This window comes from Lepidochelys kempii, chromosome 2 (genome assembly GCF_965140265.1).
Source record: "Lepidochelys kempii isolate rLepKem1 chromosome 2, rLepKem1.hap2, whole genome shotgun sequence".
In the NCBI taxonomy this organism is placed as follows: domain Eukaryota; kingdom Metazoa; phylum Chordata; order Testudines; family Cheloniidae; genus Lepidochelys; species Lepidochelys kempii.
Window position 1 is genome coordinate 16,055,954 of NC_133257.1, and position 23,496 is coordinate 16,079,449.

A 23,496-nucleotide genomic window follows, 5' to 3' on the forward strand; every position below is an offset into this window, starting at 1 on the left:
TCTGTACCTCAGTTACTCCATCCATAAAATGGGGATAATAGTACTCCTCTACTTCACAGGGATGTTGTGAAGATCAATACATTAAAGATTGTGAAATGCTCCAATATAAGTAAATATATAAAGTGATTTGTAAGAGTTTAAATATAATCAGCTAAATTCACATAAAATATGATTGTTAATCTGTGTCATGAGCAAATTCCATCACACTGTTCTGTCTGCCAGAATGCTTCACTTCCTGTCCTAATCTGATTATGATATCACCATGCACTGTTAAACGACTAGTGGCCTGCTGGGTGACCTTGGGCAAGTCACGTCACTTCTGTCCCTCAGTTTCCACATCTGTAAAATAGGAAAAATGATACTGACCTCCTTTGTAAAATACTTTGAGACCCACTGATGAAAAGTGCTGTATAAGAGCTAGATATTTATTTTTATTATTATTGCATTTCACACCCAAATTGCTGCATTTCAGAGATGGGCAAAATGATCCCTGTTTATAGCTTTTATTTATTTATGTGGAACAGCATTTCCAAATGCTTTAGGATTATTATGTATAGGGCAGCTTCAGTGTGGGTTCATTGGTTCAGTTGCACCCACAGAAACTGCACACATGCCTCTGCAGGCATTGCGAGCTGGCTTATGGGGTCACAGGACCACTCAGGTTTGGCCTGGTTTCCCCTCCACCCTGTGGAACAGAAGCTACTGCTGTGGGGTGAATGTGGGGTCAGTTTGCTCTCCAGCCTTCCCCCTCCTTCTGGGTCCTCCCCTTCTCACAGGCCAGGATTAGTGCCTGGGTGAAGAGAGTTACAGCAAGGGTCAGTGTCCCATGGCAGTGTAGTATAGTGCATATATTGAATCAGGATGCTACATTCACCACTGAATAAGGATTCAAACAAGAGCTGGGCAATCTAAAGCCAGGGTCCCTGCCTGAGGAAATGTATGGTTTAAGGAAACTTTTGAATGAAGGGTCCTCTAGAAATTAAACCTATTTTATTCCCACTTGACATTTTGATTTTCCCTTTGAAATGGGGGAAAAGAAGGATTTAAAAAATAAAGCTTAAAAAAACATTTTAAACATCAAGGAATACATTAGAGAACCAGAGCACTGGATCTGACACTGAGGACATTTGCACCCTGGGCCCAAACCAGAACACTGAATCTGAACACCACTGAACATGGGGGAAGTCAGGATCCAAACTGTGCGGGCTGGGCCTATGAGGAGCAGGGACTAGAGATTCACGAAGAGGACCGAGGCTTGTCTACATTTACAGCGCCGCAGTGGTACGGCTCCACCACTCTAGCGCTCACCCTGATCTACACTACACACTTACGTCGATTTAATGACGTCACTCAGGGGTGTGGAAAATCCACCGACCTAACCCCCCGCTGTAGGCAGCGCTCTGTCGACTTATCCCATCCCATCGACACGGCTACCACCCTCTCGGGGAGGTGGATTAGCTACCCTGACAGAAGCTCTCCCCTAGGTGTAGTTCGTGTCTTCACTAAGTGCTACAGCGGCACAGTCACGTGTAGACAAGCCCTCAGCGAGGATGCCACCTATGCCGATGAGGAGCTTCTCCTGTCCGGGCCGGTACTCCACCCCACGGGGAGGTGGTAGCTACGTAGGCGAGAGAAGCCCCCCCAGTCGACATAGCACTGTCTGCACCGGGGTCTAGGTCAGTCAACTGTGTCACTCGGGGGGTGAGTTTTGCCACCTCTGGTGAGGGCCAGGCGTGCCCTGCAAGCAAGCCAGGCGACGAACGCCCCCTGCGCCCATCTCGCTGGTGGGGCGCTGGCAAAGGCACCCCCCGCTCGCGGGCTGCCGATGGTGTCGGGCCAGGGGGCAGAAACATCGGGGCCTGCGGGGTTGGCTGGCTGGCAGCCGAAGGGTGGTTTTGTGGCTGTCCCTGGCCTGGCCTGAGGGGCCCAAAGCGGCAGGCGGGGCCCAGCTCCCCGCAGCCTCAGCTCCAGCCGGGCGGGCCTGTGACGGGCCTGGGGCCGTGGGGCGGAGGCTGCTAGCCCGGGCCTGTCACGAGCCAGGGCAGCGTCCCTCAGCTTCCGCCTGGCAGCGCGGGCCCGGGGGGGGGGGCCGGGGCGGGCGGGGTCTGCGCCAGCCCCGCCGCGCTCCTCGCCCCGCCCGCGGACAGGCGGGGCCCCGCGCAAGAGGCGGGCGCAGGTAGCGCTGGAGCGGGGCGGGCGGGGGGCGGGGCCGGAGCGGGATAAATAGCTCGCGAGCCGGGGCTCGGACCCAGACGCGGTCGCGGCGCTGGGCGACGGGGAGCGGAGCCCTGCTACCGAGACGGACGGCGGCGGCGGCGGCTGTGAGGGTGAGCGGCGCTAGCCCGGCTCCTGCCTTGCTCGTCCGCGGGCTGCCCGGGAAACCTCGTGAACAAGGGGCCGACCATGCCCGACCCCCACTTCTCCCCCCGGGGGACGGGGGTCCTTCTTCGGCCCTTGCCGGCCCCCGTATTTCTCCCCCCATACCCGGGGGGGGGGGTGCTTCGGCCGTTGCCGGCCCCTTCCATATTGCCCCCCAGACCCTCCTGAGGGTAGAGGAAAGGGGGTTCCTTTGGCCGTGCCCCTCCTTCTCCATGTTTCTCCCCCCCCAGGGCAGGGGAGGGGGGCCCTTGGGCGCGCTTGGCTCTCCATTGCGTGCAGGGAAGAGGGGGCCCGGTGGGCTTAATTTGGTGCTGCTGTCCGGGGTGCAAGTGCCCTGCCCTTCTGGGTGGGTGTGGGCGGAGAGTGTTAGCCCCCCCCCTGGGTGTGGGGATCCAGTCTTCACTCCCTCCCTCCCACAGGACCTAGTGGTCAGAGCCGCTCTGCTGTGGCGAGCTGCAAGAGGCTGGAAGGAGGACTACTTAACTTCCCAAAATGTGACTCTTCTGAGGGCTGAGCATCCCAGCCACTCTGGCTCTGCTGCCCTAGAAGGTCTGTGCACTGAGCTCCTCTATCTTTCCTCGCCCTGCTTCCCAGAGCCCTGCCTGGAAAGGGACGCACCTGCCCCTCTCTCTGCGCAGCGGTTCCCGCTTGGCAGGGTGCGTGCTGGCTCTGGGTGGGCCCGAGGGACAGGGAGGGTCTGGAATCTGAGGCTGCACCCTGGGGTGGAAGGTAGTCCCTTGTGTTCTTTCCTTGGAATGGGTGGGAGGGGAAGGAATGGAATAGGCAGGATCAGCAGCGTGTTGACAGAAGTCAAGATGGGTGAAATCTTTGGTGTCTACCAGCTGGACCCAGAAGAACTGGGGGAAATCCTGGTACCTATGGACTTCAGTTTGACCAGTTACTACTGTATTATCTTGAACAAATTTACTAGCTGGGCTCTATATTAAATCTGCTAGAATCTTAGGGCTTGGAAATGTCACTGGAGACTTGTGGCTAATGGGAGAGAGACACCGACTGGCAGTTCAGGTTTCCATAGCAGATGTCCCAGATCTCCTCCCTGCCCCTCTCTGAAAGCGGTGAAAACAGCTGGAATCTTGTTAGATGCTGATGTTATGATTCAGCCTCTTTGCACTTACAGAATTGGGAAGGGTTTGGAACGGAAAAACTATTTCTCTGTGTGAAAGGCGTTACATAAGTTAGTTATTAGTGTAATTCAGCCATATCTACCAAATTTTCTAGCTTAACTGTAGCCTTGATTGCAACAGATCAGTTTTCATTGTTTACTCTTGTGTCTCATTATGTGTTTATAGCTGTAGTTTAAGTACTGTATATTGAATACTTCTGGGGCACTGTTCATGTTCAAAGCATCTTGCTTTGAAGATGGAACTGGGTGAAAGTGTGTGGCTAAGGATATTTCTTTTTTTTTCCAGTGTTGCTGCCTTCCTTTGAAATGCTTGCAAGTTGAGGGCCCCCTCTGTATCTTACCCATTGTTTTAGACAGCCCACAAGAAATGTTCCTTATGTTCCCTTTTTAAGGATTGCAGAGGTTAATGAGTAAGATGGCAGTAAACATTTGTTAATTTCTCTTGCAGTCTGAGGGCATCTATCTAAAAATAAATCTCTGAGGACCAAAAGAAGTAATTTAAAGGGAAATGGTTGGTTTGGAAATGGTCAGCTTGAAATCTAGAAAATCGTAAAAAATAAAAGGTGGTTTCAGGCCCTATAGCTGTTGAGTGTCCCTGCCAAATGTGGTTATAGGGTCATGATTTCCTATATTTGACACATTTTTTTTTTCTGTCTCCTTGTGTGAAAGACATGCAAAGAGAAACTGACCGCACTGGGAAAAAAACCATGAAACTGACTTGTCAGACACTCAAAATAAATGCTAAAAATAGGGAGAAACATTCTTTGTCTAATTTGCAGTTCCAACAATCGGATGTAACTTGTAACAATGACAACAAAAACTGAAGCAAAAATTTAGACAAATTCATTAGAAATGATGTCACTTTAAATTTAGTGCTGGAAATGGATACTTGTATTAATCTAAAATCCTTGTTCTAGTATAGTTTGACTCATAATGCCTCTACTATGCATGTGATTAAAAACACATACTGCTGTTTGTGGTGTGTTTATGCTCCAGATACTTCTGTGGACTGCAAGAATCATACGATTTTACAGATCAAATAGTAAAACTGGGAAGCAAGAGAATAAGACTACCCAGAATACAAGTAAATTTCTTCCATGCAAGTTTGTGCATTAGTCTGCTTGGAAAGCAAGAGTTTTCAGAAACCGTATAGTGCACTTTTGTGTGTGAGTATTCTCCTTTATGAAATACTAGTATGAGCTAGTCATTTGTAAAGGGCTCAATACAGTGAAAACAGTTAATTCAGTGAGGATGGAATGTTTTGATGAATGTAAATAGGAATATTACAGAAATTTGTTTACTTAGTACTTTGCAATACAACCTGCCCAGATACCATGACATAGGGTTTATAGTATGGAGTATTTTCAAACTGGGGTAAAAACTAAAGCTAGGTAGTCACTTGAGACTTAAGAGTGTTGACATTTAACTTAGAAACTCCGGCCCAAATTCTTAAAAATAAGGTGAGCAGAGACATGAAAACTGTCACATGGTAGGGAAATGAACACATAGGGTAGTGGTTAGACTCAGCCAAACTTGTGGTGAGCACAGCCTAGAAGTTTTTAAAGAGCTGAATATTCTGAATTGGACAGTTTGTTTTTCAATAAAATGCAAGATGGGTGTCAGAACTATGGCAGAAAGATTCTTTGGACAGCTAAATCTATTTGAAATTGCAGTACAAAGCAGAACTCTTGTGCTACAGGATAAAAAGAATACTTTGGCCCAAATGAAGTATTGGTGATAGCTCACTAAGTGAGGTTGTATTTCTTGAAAATTTATTAATCTGGATGAAAATCAGAATTTCCATTTCAACATTTGTTTTCATCAGATTGGAACAAAACATCTTTTTTTCTCTGAGCAGCAAGTTCTGTTCAATCAGTTTGGAAACATCTGATTTGAAATGTTACAATAGTCCTAAACTAAAACGTTTTGTTTCTTTGAAGAAAATCAAAACACTTTGGGTCAGTGATGTTAATCTGCATCCACCTGAGCTGCCATGGTATCTCGTGCCCCCTCTTCCTTTCATAGGCCGGGCTCCCCAGCTGGACTACATCTCCCATGATGAACAGTGGTTGTCCAACCAGATATGGAACCACAGTGCGTCATGGGAGATGTAGTCCAGTTGGGAACCAGGCCTATTAAAAAGAATGAGTTCACAAGGCACTCAAACTAAAACTTCCATGAGACACTGCAGCAGCTGACAGATCAAGGTCAACGTTGCTTTGACAAAAATAAGTGTTTTGGTTTGGGTCAGCTCCAAAACAATGTTTTGATTTCCCTGACTCATGCAAAAAACTTACCTATGCTCACACACAGTTGGGAACAGAATCCAAGTGGTTTGATAGCCAATGCCTTATCCAGTAGACTCTATTGTCCCCCAAAACTAATAAAAACTGCACTTAAGATTTACCAACCATATACTTATGCATCATGGGTGGGGAGGCCTTTCTGGAAAGTTAGCTGTTTACTCTCTTTAGCTCAACATATGTCCTCTCCAGAGTCTAGAAGTGTTTTAGTTCTATGAAACAAATAGAAGAACCTGGGAAAGTGACTAGATGGAATTAGTTCAGACCTTGCCAGCATACAGGACCAATGAGCAAATCTGTGGTTTTCCCTAATTTAACAACAAAATAGGAATTGCAGCATGCTTGAAGGAATATTGTGGTAGCAATGAGAACATCAAGCAGTAATTGCATGCATCGGTCATTGAAATAATGAATGACTAAATGCTGATTGATTTTAGAAAAAACACCCCTGGAATCGTGGTCATTTTCAAACTTGCTTTATTATTTAAGGGACAAGAATGTGAAACTTAGACCTGAACTATAGAAAACTGAACAGAATACTAAAAACAAAATGCATGCAATTATCAATAACCACATTACTTATCACTTACTTACTGAAACAAAATGAAATGTTAGAAAATTTGTGTACCATTAATCAAAATTGCATGTACCATATTAATCTTCCTCCCATCACTGCCTTATAACTGTAATCATATTTGGAAGTTGATTGGTGTTTGGCAAATTTGTACCATCATGCAATATGCAGTTTACTCTATAGCAAAAGGAGGAAGAAATAGTAAACTCCATTCTCTTAAAAGCTGTACTTGGGTCACAATGTACTTCAAAGAGATGCATGTTCTTTAAAAAAAAAAAGTTTCCTTGGCATTGGAAACTAGTGCAGTAGCCTTAAACCTTCTATATAAGGCAGTGGACAGCAACTCCCTTTTCAAATACTGATTTGGATGCCAGTGAAGACCACTTGAAAATCAAACTATCAGTACCACTGATTACTGAACTGTTCAGTAATGCTCTCCAGTCATGCTCTCCTCTCTACCCTTCTCCCTTCTGTAATTTTTCTTCAAGATGAAGTGAACAATTGGCTGGATGTAATCCCATTGCCAGTTCTGCTTGGCAGAATTAGATTTTTATAATTTTTGTTGGATAATATCAATTACCTTTAGGCAATTTAAAATAAATGCTTATCTGTGAACTTTGATTCTCAATGGAAATTTTTTTCGTGTGTGCATGGTGAAACAACCCTTCCTGACACAATAAAACTCTAATCTTTCCATCTGGTCAATGATGTGGACAGGACTGAAAGGGACCTCCTTTGTTATGAGTCCAGTTCCTTGCATCACAAGCAACCCAACAAATGATTCCATTCATAAATGTATCCATCTTTATTTTAAGCTATGCTAAGGAATAGCAGCAGTAAGAAGCAATTCAGAACTGTTCCTGAATATGCATCACTTCAGATAGTTATATCTGAATAGAACACAATATAAACAGTGCTTGATTTTTTGGTGGGTTCTCTGCATCGACTTAAGAGTAGTAGGTGCTGCTTACACAGGAGAACATGAGTCACTTACATGCAGGCATCATATTTATCAGTCTTGGGTCCTGAAGCCCCAAGAGTAGAAAAAAAACCCTACACCTTGAACTAAAGTCAGTTTCCAGTTAAACTTACATCAAATGGATGGCACAGGATCAGGCCTGTTTTCTTCATACATTGCATAACAGAATGTTACTGTCTCTGGACTATCCCCAGTTCCATAGGCCAAATTTGACTTTGTACAGCATAGGTATACAGTGTGTTTGCTGATGTAAGACTGAGTAGTCTAGTGTTTTTTTTTCCCCACAGACATGTGTTTGCACAAAGCAGGATGCATGTGACTATTACAGTTCTGATTTTAATGTGTGGCAGACACACTTCCTGTGTTCCTTTTGTTTTGAGTTACTTCCCTTTCAGTTGTTACCATTCTATTAAATCTTTTTCAGCTGTCAATAGTATTTCTCTGCACAGCTGGAGACTGACCACACAGTTCCTTTCAAATCTGACTTATAACCGCTGATCTGTTTTGAACACTCCATTTCCACTGTTGCATTCACTATGTAAACATTATGTTGAGGGCCCTAGAAATCACAATACCAAGAAAGCTCATACCCAAGCTGTACTGCTCTAACACACCTCTCCCTAGTGATCTAATCCTTACCCTTCTCCCTGTTTCCACCACTTCCCCACCCTTAACAGTTATTTTTTTCTTACTTTTTTTAATCTGTATTTGCAGGGAAAGTGACTGGACATTATGATTGGTCCCTAATGCCTATGAAATCTTTATAGCAAGATACCAGGAATGTTACTCTGAAGCCTATGTCATGTCTGTAGAATCATTGTGAAGTGAGGGAAACAGCTATAAACATGGCTGAGAGTTCATTTTGTTCAGAATATCACCAGGTTGAATGACTAGGTTTTGCAGTCTGTTGCAGTCCAATTTAAGTTTTCAGCCATGTTCACTTTATTAATTACATCCATGCAGTCTATAGCTACTGGAAGGCATGGGTCTAGGTTATCCCAGGCCAAGAGTCTGATGTCAGAGCTAACTCAACCAATCCCCACCATTACTCTAAGCTAACTTATGTGCAGTGATTTTCATTGGTTGTGTGAGGAAGAGATGGACAGATTGCCTGGCTCAGCTGCTATTCTCAAAGCATCCCCACCCCCCCAACACAAACAGCGCATGCTGTAACCTCAAATATACATAGGTTCTCACCTCAGCACATGCCCATGATTTGCCATCTTCACAAATAAATACAGATCTTCCAGGATTGTCACTGTCATGCTGAAGCCTAAACATCTGAGGACAGGTGTACCCTGGGACTTACATCAGTATAGCTAGGTCTTTTGGGTATGAAAAATCTGTCCCTGAGGGACATAGCTAAACTAACCTAATCCCTGGGGTAGATAGAGCTAGGTCAGCAGAAGAATTCTTCCATTGGAGTCCAAGGTTCTGTGCTGGTTGGAATGTGACTGCTGTTAAGAGAAGGTGGGAGTAATAGCTATGTGGAGTAACACAGCTGATGGTGCCTCTAGCCCAAAGCAGCTCTGTGCACAAATTATAGGGAACGTGAACAAACTGCTACATTGCTTATTACAGCACAGTGTAGGCAAATGAGCCATTTTTGGCTGTTTTTCACAATGACTCTACACATGTGACAGTCTGGGCTTTTAGCTACTAGTTGATAGTAAGATCCTCAGGGCGGAGGCTTTACTCAGAAAAGTGTGCAATACCTAGACTACAGACACAGAAGAATCATGGAATATCAGGGTTGGAAGGGACCTCAGGAGGTCCTCTAGTCCAACCCCCTGCTCAAAAGTAGGACCCATCCCCAATTAAATCATCCCAGCCAGGGCTTTGTCAAGCCTGACCTTAAACCTCTAAGGAAGGAGATTCTACCACCTCCCTAGGTAACGCATTCCAGTGTTTCACCACCCTCCTAGTGAAAATTTTTCCTAATATCCAACCTAAACCTCCCCCACTGCAACTTGAGACCATTACTCCTTGTCCTGTCCTCTTCTACCACTGAGAATAGTCTGGAACCACCTCTCAGGTAATTGAAAGCAGCTATCAAATCCCCCCTCATTCTTCTCTTCCGCAGACCAAACAATCCCAGTTCCCTCAGCCTCTCCTCAAGTCTTGTGTTCCAGACCCCTAATCATTTTTGTTGCCCTTTGCTGGACTCTTTCCAATTTATCCACATCCTTCTTGTAGTGTGGGGCCCAAACCTGGACACAGTACTCCAGATGAGGCCTCACCAATGTCGAATAGAGGGGGACGATCATGTCCCTCGATCTGCTCGCTATGCCCCTACTTATACATCCCAAAATGCCATTGGCCTTCTTGGCAACAAGGGCACACTGCTGACTCATATCCAGCTTCTCGTCCACTGTCACCCCTAGGTCCTTTTCCGCAGAACTGCTGCCTAGCCATTCGGTCCCTAGTCTGTGCATTGGGTTCTTCCGTCCTAAGTGCAGGACCCTGCACTTGTCCTTGTTGAACCTCATCAGATTTCTTTTGGCCCAATCCTCCAATTTGTCTAGGTCCCTCTGTATCCTATCCCTGCCCTCCAGCATATCTACCACTCCTCTTAGTTTAGTATCATCCGGAAATTTGCTGAGAGTGCAATCCACACCATCCTCCAGATCATTTATGAAGATATTGAACAAAACCGGCCCCAGGACCTACCCCTGGGGCACTCCACTTGACACCAGCTGCCAACTAGACATGGAGCCATTGATCACTACCCATTGAGCCCGACAATCTAGCCAACTTTCTACCCACCTTATAGTGCATTCATCCAGCCCATACTACTTTAACTTGCTGACAAGAATACTGTGGGAGACCGTATCAAAAGCTTTGCTAAAGTCAAGAAACAATACATCCACTGCTTTCCCTTCATCCACAGAACCAGTAATCTCATCATAGAAGGCGATTAGATTAGTCAGGCATGACCTTCCCTTGGTTAATCCATGCTGACTGTTCCTGATCACTTTCCTCTCATGTAAGAAATTAAGTACCAGGGATACTTATGGTGCTAGACAAATGTAAGTCTCATGTTTGAACAATACAGGTTTTTAATAGGCATTCTTTGTTACTAAACTAGTTATACAATGGAATAGACAGCCTGGTGGCAAGAGTACATGATTCGTAGGAAGGAGTGTGGTTGATCTTTTTGCAGATCTTCATTACTTTTCCTTTTTAAAGAATCTAGGATGTTATTATGCTCCAATGAAGTTGTTTATGTACAGTTAAATTCTTTTCATGTTGTGATAATTTTTAGGTTATTACAAACTTGGTTTTGCTTCTTATAAATACTTAAGAGTCATGTTTGTGGATACGCTTATACCATGTTAACTTATACTTAGTCTTTGACATCAGGTTTAAACTACTTCTGCAATGACGCAACACTTGTTACATTAGCAAGCACAGAAGTCATATCACCATTTGCTTTCACATAAAATAACAAACTTTACACATTTTATTCTATTTTACAAGAATTTATAAAGAGAACCTGTTACAAATATTACATATAAAATGTTAAAGTCTTTAATTACAACTAAAGATTTGTCATTCTTATCTGCTAAATGAAGTCTAGAAGGGGGAGATTGAAGGGCCTCCCTCCTGGTCAATACATGCTGTCCTGGAACACAGGCAGAGATTTTTCAAAAGTATGTAGTAATTTTGGGCATTTCAATTTTTTGACCACCTACAGTGAGGCAACTTAAAGTTTCCCTTCTCTCAGAGAATGCTTGGTACTTGCTGAAAATCAGGCCTTCTTTAAGTGTAAAGTTGGGGATTCAAAATCATCAATCACTTCTGAAGATTTGTCATATATGAAAAGATCTATTTTTCTTAGAAATTTGGAGGCTTGAAAGAGATGCTTTATTAAAAGCCAAACAGGATTCACCTACTCTTAAAACATAAGTGGCAAAAGGAATTTTGTTTATGCTAAAATGAATTGGACTCTGTGACTGGATTCCTAAGGGGGAGCCAGCTGAGCTCCCTCAATGAGGGTGAACTGCAAATAATGGGACAGGCATTCACCAAAGTTGGTGGATATTCCAATACTTAAATTTACCAAGCCAGCATAAAACAGCTTTTATTATAGCTCACTGGTTACTCAGAAGTTACCAAGTTTCCTTAAAGTAACTCTGCCTCAGGCCTCAGTAACTCTGCCTCAGGGACACATTAACAGATATTCTAGATCTTGCCCAAATACACACTTATAGCCAATTCTTATTAACTAAACAAATTCTTTAAAGAAAAGAGTTGGTTAAACTATCAGTATGCATACAAACATGAGTACAATCTTGAAATTCAGATTCATAACAGAGATGATGAACTTTGTTGTTGCAAAGAGTTATTCTAGAATAAATCTATTGGTTATAGTCCAGGGATTGGCAACCTTTGGCACGCAGCCCATCAGGGAAATCAGCTGGAAGGCTGGGATGGTTTGTTTACCTACAGAGTCCACAGGTTCAGCTGACCACAGCTCCCACTGCCCATGGTTTGTTGTTCCAGGCCAATGGGGGCTGCAGGAAGCAGCGCAGGCTGAATGATGTGATGGCTGCCGTCCCACCAGCAGATTTCCCTGATGGGCCATGTGCTGAACGTTGCCGATCCTTGTTATAGTCCAGTGTCCAATATCCTATTCAGGGTGTACCAGCTTAGGACTGGGATCTCAGTCTTGCATCTCAAACTTCCTGTCATCGCAGATCTGCTTAAGCTTCATCAGAGGATCAGGACCCAAGCCATGTTTTTAATACAGTTTCAGGCCTTCTTTGACAGTTCGGAGCCTTTAGTCAAACAATAGGCACTCATGGGGACTTTGAAGTGGGCCCATTTCCTAAGCATCACTGGTAATTATCCATCATTAACAGATTTGCTATATATTTCAAAGAGATGAATATAGCAATATCCATGTTTACAGTTCATTTAAATGCTAAGATGTCCTTTTGATCTCTGAATTATCAGAATACAGCATAGACAGGGACAGTTTGATTACATTTTGTGCATTACATATATATGTAGTGGTAAATAAACATGAACATTCTATCCCCATATGTCTTTAAGGATTGAATTGGAGTCATACATCCTCCTGCAGGATGCTTAACCCTTTCTGGTCGTGCCTCAGACTCTCTTAAAGGCTTCTGTTGTGGGTAGCTTCCAAAAGTGATTCAAACAGAAAAGATTGATTGAACTGACCTTTTTTCTTAATTCTTATTAGTGTAATTTACTTAGTATTTTGTTTTACTCTGATACCTTATCCACATATGATTCTTACCCTGCATTAAGTAGTGGGGGTCATGTTCCTGATTGGTATTGGGTTAAATGTTCTTAAACTTCCTCTTAATTCCTGTTTCTCTAGATGGTACATTTTAGTAATTTTGTGGATAAACACTACTTATTACAAACTGAGCAGACTTCTCATATGTGAGCTAAAAAAGTAATAACTGATTCTCTGTGGAGTAGCCACTAGAGAGGGATGTGTTACTTTGCCAGTGGATTGCACAACTGCCAGACAGCAATGAAATGCTTTAGAATTATGATTCCTGAGTTTTCACCCTGGCTCTAAGTGTGCTCTATTGGCAGAACAGGTGGACAGAAGTAGGAGTCTGGGGTACTGTTTGTTGTTAATAATGCTCCCAACTCTTTGGTTGGATAGTCAAATTTCACTGAAAGCAAAGTCAAGTGTGGTGACTTGGCACATGGCAAGGTGTGTGAATCTGCTTATTGATTCCAATTTTGCCAGTAGCGTCCATGTGCAACTTCAGATTGATATTTGGCTGCTTGCTAGGGTAAATGGGGGGGGGGGGGTCTGCTTTATAATAAATGGTTATACCCAAAATTAACACCATCTGTGGAAAAGGCAAGTTGCCACTTCCACATCAATGCACCTTCCCTTAGCCCAGGGGTTCTCAAACTGGGGTTGGGACCACTCGGGGTCATGAGTTGTCAACCTCCATCCCAAACCCCACTCTGCCTCCAGCATTTATAATGGTGTTTTTTAATCTCTAAGGGGGGGTCGCACTCAGACTTCCTATGTGAGTCACCAGTAAAAGTTTGAGAGCCACTGCCTCAGGGTAATTTGAAGTGGAGGGTAGACAGGAAAGCAAGCAGTAGGAAGGTTCAGAAAGTTAAGGAGCAAATGTAGAACAACTTCTATTGAATATGTGCAAATGGAAATTTTCAGGAACTAACTATGCTGAGTTTAGGGTAGAGTTATCATGGGTGGGAGAGAGAGAACAAGTTCTCCCATGCTGAATTCCAGGGTCCTACCTGGAACTCCTGATATGCTTAGCTAGTCAAAGCATGTTTAAAAAAATTAATATGGGTAAAACTCAGTATTTCCCCTCCACCCATTTTCTTGTCCAGTCTGTGATTTCCCAGATTATACCAGTTTCTCTTCTCCCTATCAGGTCCCAGTTTTACCAGACTCCTTGTCCCAATCTATTCCTTTTCCCTCCTGCAGTCTGGCTCTCTTCCCCGTTGCATTTGGACCACATGGCTTTCTCCTTCACACTGCTTGGCTGCTACTGAAATGGCTGAAAGAACAGGAGTAGGGCTCTGTGCTCCTTTTGTGTCTCTATCTTGGGCTGGGATCATAGATCACAGGGAAAATCCAGCTCACCTCTATAGTCCTGGGCTGAAGCATCCTCAGTTGTTTTGTGGAGCACATATGCAGTTCATTTGGTACTAAGAGCTGAGAGCAGCTTGAGCATGCTCAGTGAGGACTGAATTTTCAGTGATTTTTAGCAAGTAAAATCTAAGTTTCTACTGAGCATGTGCAAACAACAATTCTTCAAAGATTTATAACTTGGCCAAATTTGTGTCCTCCCACCTTTCCCCCTCTTCTCTTCTTCCCCTCCCCCCCCCCCCATGGGCAACAGAAGGCACATCCCTGACATGTAAGCACCATCTGCCAAATTTAAAGTTTCTAGTCCAGAACACCAGGGTGCTAGAGCTCTCTAAAGGAAAGATCATCAGAATTTAATGTGGGCAAAATACGTTTTAACATGTTTTCCCCAAAAAAATCTGCCTGAGGGAGATATCCAGCATGGGAACTTCAATCCAAATGGTTAACTTGGCAAAGTTATAAGCAACTAAAATCAGTCTTGTAACAGGAAGTGTCAGGCAACCTTAATATGTGGCACTACCAATGTACCCTCTAATTTTTTTTACCTCCATGTGCAGAACAAATTTTGTTGTGACCCAATATGGAGGAGATGTGTGGTGGGGGTGAGGCAGAGGGGTGGGAGGGGACATAGGGCTGGGGCAGAGTGTTGAGGTGTGGGCTCTGGCTGGGGGTGCAGGCTCCAGGATGGGACCAGGGTTGAGGGGTTCAGGGTACAGGCTGCCCTGGGGCTGTGGCAGGGAGAGGGAACTCCTCCCAGCCCTCTCCCCTGGCTGCAGCAGCCCTTGATAGCCTGCTGTATGGCCACACAGCTTAGAGGGAACTTGAGGCACTACCCTCTGTGCCTATAAGAAGGTGGGGGGACAAACTAAGGGTGCAGAGCCAACCTTAATTCTGGCATTTTGTAACTTGAGTGCTTTACTTTGCAATGTTAATGTTCCTTCAGTGTAGACTTTGGTATGGCATCTATGGAGCAATTCTGTACTGGCAGGGGCATGAACTAGATAACCAAATAGGTCTCTTCCCCCTCTAGCTCCTGTGATTCTATGTATTTGGATTTGGCATACTGTCTCATGAGGGTTGTTCCTTGATAGATTATCTGTCCCGTCCCTGTCCCCCCCCAAGTAGATATAGCTTGGAAATATCAGCCACAGTCAGATCCAAAAAATGAATGGGGAGAGGAACATGCTATGGCACTAATGAGCTGCAGGGACAATAGCTTGCTTCTGCTGCTTGTCTGTTTGCATTCTATTTGGACAGAGGCTGGCTTTTCTATGCTGTGAGATGCCTAGCACATCTGTAGGTACACAATAAAGAATATTGGGAAGCCCACTTAATGATATTTTGTGTGTAATGAATGAAGTTGCAATCTTTAAATGGGGAGGGACCAATACTTTAGAGGAATATCTTTAGTTCTCACTTAGCAGAGGGTTTATGTAATTTAAATTTATAAATAGAGTTTGAGACCCCTTAATGTTTATGTAGTAGAAGTAGGGTGTTTCTCCTGTAATGAAGTCTGTAGTGGTTTACTGCCAGCTTTACAGGTTTTAACCATATATTCTATGTACTGCTGTCAAAATATAGGGCATGGGGCTAAAAGTGAATCCTGTTCTAGAGGAGCTTCCAGTTTAAAGGCATAGCATCTAGTCTCTGCCCTGAAGTGGTTACAGTGGAACAGTACCATGGATAACAGATTCTAGTGAAAATCATACAGTTCAGAGGTTAAATCAGGGGTGGGCAAACTACAGCCCGCAGGGGCACATCCAACTCTTCAGATGTTTTTAATCCGGCCCTTGAGCTCCAGCCAGAGAACAGGGTTGGGGTTTTCTGTGCTCTGCATGGCTCCCAGAAGCAGTGGCATGTCCTCCCTCTGGCTCCTAGATGTAGGGGCAACCAGGGGGCTCAGCATGCTGCCCCTGCCCCAGGCACAACCCCCACAATTCCCATTGGCTGGGAGCTGCAGGGGGCAGCGCTTGCAGATGGGGCAGCACCCAGAGCTGCCTGGCTATGCCTCCACATAGGAGCTGGGAGGGAGGACATGCTGCTACTTCCAGGAGCCACTTGAGGTAAGCACTGCCTGGAGCCTGTATTCCTGACCCCTTCCTGCCCCACAATCTCCTGCTTCAGCCCAGATCCCCCTCCTGCCCTGCAGTCCCAGCCCAGATCCCCCTCCTCCACCCTCATCCCCAGAGCCCTCACCCTCTCCCACACCCTAACCCCCAATTTCATGAGCATTCGTGGCCCCCCCATACAATTTCCATACCCAGATGTGGCCCTTGGACCAAAACATTTGCCCACCCCTGGATTAAACAATACTGGACTGGCGAAGAGTCTAGGCAGATTAGCCTCCTACGTGCAAAGATATGATATTTCTGGAAGGCATGATTTCATAGAAGTATACTGTGGCTTAGTATCCTTGCAGAGTTGAATTGGTTTGCAGAAACCCAGTTAAAGATCAGCTTCTGGCTCAATTACAAACAGTAGTCTCATTGTGGCAGCTTATGCTGTATACATGTTATTTGGCACAGGACTTGCAGATTGTCAGCTAAGATGTTGGTTTTCCAAATTGACTACCACATTGTATAAATCTACATTAAAATATTTTGGCTTTGAAAACAAGATTTTGCTACCATTTATATCTTATTTAAAGGACCCATTGAATACTTGAACTGGTCTTATTTTTTTAAATGAAAACCCTTGCACTATTGCATAGGATTATCAAACTTAATTGTACCACAACCCTCTTCTGACAACAAAATTACTATCTCTCCATGCGGAGGAGAAGGGCCCAACTTCAGCATCAATTCCAGGTCCCAGCAAGTCTAATGCTGGTCCTGGCAACCCCATTAAAGCAGGGTCATGACCCACTTTGCGGTCCCAACCTACAGTTTGAAAATCACTGGAATAGTGCATGAAATGCTTCTGGAGTAGTTGCCAAAGGGTGACTTCCATTTAGTTATCAAATTTGCAATAAATGAAAATATACTGAAAGGTTTCTCCAATAATGTTGGCAGAATAACAGTGGTTCACAATTTTTTGTGAATAAATGAGTTTACTCTTATGGAATCATAGTACAGTAGAACCTCCATTACAAACATCCTGGGAATGGAGGTTGTTTGTAACTCTGAACAAAATGTTGGTGGTTCAAAAGTTTTTACAATGAGACATTGACTTAATACAGCTTTGAAACTTTACTCTGCAGAAGAAAAATGCTGCTTTCCCTTTATTTTTTTGGTAGTTTGGTAGAAAACAGTATTTGGTTTTTTCTCTCTGCTGCTGCCAGCTCCAAATGAGGGGTGTGGCTGATTGGTCAGTTTGTAACTCTGAGGTTCTACTGTATTGCCAACCCCAAATGTTCAGTAACCATTAGGCAGGCCCCAGAAAATCCTGATTGACTTAAGTAGTGATTTTTAAAGATAATATGTAGTTCTTGTTTCTTTGGTTTTAGCTTTTTAAGGTACATTTGGGCCACACTTTGAGTTAAAACTTGAATCTCAAGACTAGTAACTCTTTACTTGAGAATCCTTTTTCAATTATCACTTGACTCTGAGGCTCTAACGCTAAATCACAAGAGTTAACACTGGCTGTTTGTTCTCAAGTATTTATTCAGATACCAGTGTAATTGAAAGTAGTCATGAATGGTTTTGCCCCAGAAAACCTAGTGAAAGTGTCATTTTTTCCTGTTAAACTTCTGCTTGGTTTGGATTTTTTTTATGACATTGAAGCAATGATCCTCATGCATCAACTCTGCTGGGCTGGATATTGTATGCCAATGCCAGACTCTCACCTCCCATACCAAACCTACTCTCAGATCACCTATGGTCAGGGATCCCATGGTGGCCAGAGGAAATGCTACAAAGGCAAACGAAGCATATCTCAAGAAAACTGATGTGGACATCACAAGCTGGGAGAAGTAAACTACCAGCTGACTTCAGTGATGCCACATCCTCCATCAGGCAGTGGCCTGCTTTGAGCAGAAGTATCTTGTCCTTGAAGCTGAAAAGAGAAGGAAGGAACAAGGATTTCTCCCAGCAGGCAGCTGACATGCCAGGAAATGTCTGCACTTGTTGTGGGTGGATCTGATATTCCAGGATGTGACTCCTGAGTCCTCTCAGGACCCATATGTAAATCTGTGGTAGAGAGCATCCTCGAATCTAGGGATTGCTGCTGATGACCTCATGATGGGGCCTAAAAACATGAGATTCCCCACCTTTTCTGTTGGAACCCCCATTGTAATGGATGAACAGGTTTCCTTTCCTGTTCCCCTTGTCTTGCCATAAACTAATCTGATTCTGCTCCTGCAGGTTGGCAATCACTGATGTATGATCAGTTTTGAGAAGATTCTGTTCCAATAATTAAGGTGCATGAAGCCTTTAATTCTCCTCGTAATAATGTGTGAGCCTTTTGAAATTTTTAATCCTTTAACTTGGCTGGAATTGCATCTAATAACCAGGTTCAAGTTTGTGGGAGCCTATTGCTGAATGTTGCAAGGATGTTCAATTAATATAGACCCAAAAGCTGAACTAGTGAAGTGAAATGAGAACCTTGGTTTTGTTTTTTTCCCCCCCAGTGCTGGCAACTTTACACAAATGCTTGCAAATATAGATGAACTTTGTGTATTGAGCACTTGTGCAAGAGCAAACTATTTTGATCCAGGAAAACTATTTTGTTAAATCAGCTACAAGCTACAGTGTAGTATTAGAAGGCAACACAAAGCACCTATTTAAACATAATGAAACTTGCAGTGAACATGTGCAAAACCACTTCACCCAAGCCACTTCCTCTTCAGACAATAAATTGGCTCAGTGAAGTCAGATACTGTTTGTGCTTCAGTCTTTAAACCAGTGGAACAATATTATGCCAATTATATTAGGAATATTAGCTTTTGTTGAGAATCTTTCAAGTGCTCTTAATTGATAAAAGGAAAACCTACTAAATCAGAAATACCTGATCTGATGCAAAGTATGATTTGAAGATCCAGTAGATTTCCAGAGATCAAATACATCTGGTTACACGCACACAGCTTTTTCTTTTCAGATCTTCACAGAAGTAGCGGAGAAGCATGTTGGTCAGCACTTCCTAGCTTTAGTTTTTTACAAAAATAATGTAACAACTTTGAACTATTGCAAAAACAATTTTGATGCCATAAGATACCTAAGATATTCTTTCTGGCATGGCTTTTTAAATCCTTTTTTGTGGTCTAACCTCCTGGAGACCTAAACCATTCCATGCAAAAAAACTTATGAGTATTTCCACCACAAATAAAAGTTGTGGTGTGGTTCCCACCTAATAATGCTGGGGAAAAATGTAGTCTGACCTTTCACAATCCCTCATGAAGACATGCTTGCATTACTTTTATGAACATGAATTGAAACTAATGGATTAGTAGCAAAGCGTGACACTTTTGTTTTTTACATTCTTCAGTCCCATATTGTAGAATTCAGTGAAAGGGATACTGTGAAATAAGTTTTTTAGCAAGGTGTGGTTTTCTTTGGGGCTATTAGACCATTGAGAAATATCTTAATGAAAAAGCTGCAGCTTTTTCATCTCTAGCTTTTAATAGTGCATTTAGTGTGAACAGTAGCTTACTATGTATTGATTGTATAGATTTCTATTCTCACAGTTGCCTAATATTTTTCCCTTACAAGCAACTGCAAATGAAGGCAGCTGACACTTCTGACTTTTTTTAGATGAATTTTTTTATTCCTAGTCTCTACCTCTGAAACTTTTCTGGAAACATTAAGCAAAAATGGTAAATCCATTTCAGAGAACAAGATTGGATGGAAATTAGTCATGCTAGTAATTTTTTTGGTCTCCTGACCACTTTGAATAGCTTTAGTACTTGGTTTCAACTCACTGTCATAAACATGCCCAGGCTGTTTCACTTTCATCATGTGTATCTTTTATTCCTCTGCACTTTTACATCCAGAACATAACACACTTTGTCGCAGGAGCTTTCCATGCAGCCTTCCTCCTTAGTGCAATTGCACTTTTGCTTTCTGTTTCTTCTAATTATATCCTCCCAATTATATCCTTAACCCCAGTAATTACCACCCAGGTGCTCATAATTAAGGCTACATTTTAGTCACGGGTATTTTTAGTATAAGTCATGGGCAGTGAACAAAAATTGATGGCCCATGACTTATACTATATACCCATGACTAAAACATGTGGTTGGGGGGAGGTGCAGCAGGCTCCCTACCTGGTTCCCCCCCCCACACCCCCTTGCAGCAGTTTGGGTGTGGGGAGGGACAGGGGGTTGGGGTATAGGACAAGGTGAGGTGGGCTCTGGTAGCATTTACCTGGGGGGCTCCCCAGAAGCAGCAACATCCCCCTTGCTGAGCTCCTAGGCAGAGATGTGGCCCCCACAGCTCCCATTGGCCATGGTTCCTGGCCAATGGGAGCTGCAAAGCCATTGCTGTGGCAGAGGCAGTGCATAGAGCTGCTTGGTCACACCTCCACCTAGGAGCTGAGCAAGGGGGATGCCCACTTCCAGGGAGCCCCCAGGTAAGCACCCCCCTCACAACCAAACTCTGCTCCTGCTGGGCAGGTGGGGGTGCAGTGATCCAGTGCAACTGGCTCAGGGGTTGCCTGAGCTGCCCCTGATCCAGGCACCCCAACTGCTGTAGAAGTCAGAGGTCATAAAGCACAGAATCTGACTTCAGTGACCTCCATGACAAACCCACAGCCTTAACCATAATCCCTGAATAGAAAATGGTTAACTGCCTCCAGCTGGGCCTGCGGTCGTCATGCTGCAAAAATGTCTGATCAGGGTGCCTCTGCTGGCACTTGATCATACTTGGATTGAAAACCCCTTAGTGGGATGCTACTTAGTCTGCCCCTACCCTGTCTCCTGGTGCTACTACAATACAAATGATCATTGATTGGGAATTTGGAGCAGTGAATTTGGAGCAGTAAATTTGGAACTGAAATTTGACAGAGGGATGGTTTTGGGAATATTACTGACCCCTATGAAAAGTCATCCAATTTGGATGAATTATAATCCAGATTCCTAAATCCTGGAAATTGACTGTGCCTTTGCACAGCCAAACTTGTTCAACACTTGTTTCTTAGTTTTCTGGAAACCCTGTCACCACTGTTTAGGCTCAAGCTTTAAACTGCCTGCACCAGCCTATTTTCCAATGTCAAAAAACATACCATCTTAGATGTACTAGTCTGGGAACCAGATGACTTGAGTTCAGACTGCACCTCTACCACTGTCATGTTAATATTGCTGTGCACTTCTCTGTCCATGTTATTGAGCACAAGATCATCTCTGGCAGAGCCAAGGTATCCAATAGAATAAATCCAGAATCCTATCCACTGAGCCACACTAACTTTCAGACTGAATGTGCCAAATGTATATCCTTCGCTATGAGGTCTCCTACTTCTGCACTTAGATTACATTCCCTTCCCAGAACCAGGAACAGAATGCAAGTATCTGGATTTCCACCTTTCTTCTACTGTCTGTCAAGCAAAGAACAGTGTGTTACATCCCTCTTGTGGCTGTCCACATGGAGGAAATCAGTTTACATTTGCTACTGGTTATTCTGTTAGCTGAAGTGGTAGAGGTCTGTGCTGTGAATCTGTCCAAGATTCAAACTGATGAGCAGGATGGCTTATACATGTACTTGAATTTGTTCCCCCCACTTCCATAAATATAGAAAACTACATGGGGAAAGCCTGCTTTGAAAAAATAGTAGGGTTACAAAAATCAAATATTCCAATTAGGACATATCTGAAGTAAGTACCCCTACAACCTTGATTATGTAACCTTTATTCTGACTCCTTGTGCATACACTTTGATACACCCTTGAGTGACATGAACGCATATCTTTTGCTATAGAATCCCTGCCTCACTTCTGTGCAGTGTTAATTGATTTTGTAACCTTCATATTCTAACTGGGATGGACAGGGGAGAAGGTGTGTGTATGTATACTTCCCAGCAGATTCAGTCTTCAACCTGAAACTCTGGGAAGTGGTCTCTATTTTTTCCTTCGCGTTTAAAATGCTTTGGTGTAAAATAAAAACATAAATATGCTGAAGCTTTCTTGATCTTTGCAGATATCCGCTACTAACCATGTCGACGGAGCTCCAGGATGCTCACCTCGCAGAGGTGAAACCTCTGGTAGAGAAAGATGAGGTAATTTTAACTAAATAGTTACATTTTGTAATCTGGAATTAGCTTGAACTGCATATTTTTTTCTTATGAAAAATTGTAAAATTCTTACTCTGGTCATAAAGACAAATGCTAGGTATGTGGAAACACTGGGGGCTAATCTTGCTGTGTCTGAAAATCCAAGTAGGACTGGGCCTTGTTATCTAGTCCTCTAATTAAAAAACAAACTTGTACACAAATCCTTTTTTCTCACCCCTGCCTCCTTCATCTGTGTAAATAAAACTTAATACAGGTCATAATATGACACAGCACAAGGAAAGTTGTCCTGTTTTGGTCCCCTTTCAACCATTCCTCCTGCTTAGGGCTGGTCTGCATCATTTTTATGCCACTTATCAGTTTAGAAACTGATAATTACACTGGTGTAATCATCTAATTTGGATGCAGTTTTATATATTTTTTTTTTACTGAAACTTACAGAAAAGCTGTACTGATAGAAGCACTTTAAAACAGCACAGAAACTTTGTAAACACACCCTTACTTAACTCTTTATACCACTGTTTCTACTTTAATGTTAGTCGTCTTCCCCCATGTACTGGAGTGTTTGGTTTTTTTTAAACTTTTTTTTGTCCACAGCATTCACGTTCATTGGCTATCCTAATCATGAATAGCACTAACGGTCTGTGTGCTTCTGTGGATCTGGTTCCACATTCTAATAAATAGTCTAGACCACCTGTACACTTGGATGGAAAGCACCACTATCCCTAGAACATCTCATCCCAATGATTCATAAAGTAGCACCAATGTCTCAATATGTAGGCCAGATTGTTCTGTTAATCTGCAATTCTAGGCAAATTTTGCCTTCACTTTTTCTGAGTGGAAAGTTGCTGTAATGGGAATACATTCTTAGCAAATAGTTCGCTATTGCCTAGTTTTGTTAACATGTGGCTGTAATTCCTGGCAACAGTAAATCTTAGACATCTTTCTGCACTGTTTCCCATGCTAAACTCTTAATTCCTAGATTTGTAACTTTCATCCACCCACCTTCATTAAGATTACACACTCCAAAACTTTGGAAATCCACTAACAAACCATTTTGTTTCAGTTGTGTTAAAATAGTTCTCTGTTCCTCTTACCCAGATTCCAAATTGTTTTCATGCAAACATTCTTGGCAATAAAAACAGGAAATCTCTTCAGAAACAAAGATCCTCTTTTCATGTGAATATCACCTGGAATTTAAAGTAAGAGGAGAAGCACTGATCTTAAGCGTGTCATCACTGAAGACTCCTCTTAAACATGTTTTATTTCTAAAAGATGTCAACATCTCTAACAGTACACTGGAGAACTCTCTGGATCTCTGTCATGGGCAGATGGAAAATTGG

General features: G+C 43.3%; 1 protein-coding gene across 3 annotated transcripts in view; it reads left to right on the forward strand.

Annotated features, from left to right (window-relative positions):
* Positions 1 to 2,299: 2,299 nt before the first annotated feature.
* The window catches only part of NDRG1 (N-myc downstream regulated 1), a 65,183-nt gene continuing 43,986 nt past the window's right edge, over positions 2,300 to 23,496 (forward strand). For 2 of the 3 annotated variants that reach the window (XM_073330065.1, XM_073330067.1), the window contains exons 1-2: positions 2,300 to 2,327; positions 22,063 to 22,141. In XM_073330065.1, coding sequence (XP_073186166.1) covers positions 22,079 to 22,141 — 63 coding nt within the window. In that variant the 5' untranslated portion in view covers positions 2,300 to 2,327; positions 22,063 to 22,078. Of the gene's footprint in view, positions 2,328 to 2,903; positions 2,929 to 22,062; positions 22,142 to 23,496 lie in introns of those variants that run through there. The other variant, XM_073330066.1, reaches the window with a different exon arrangement.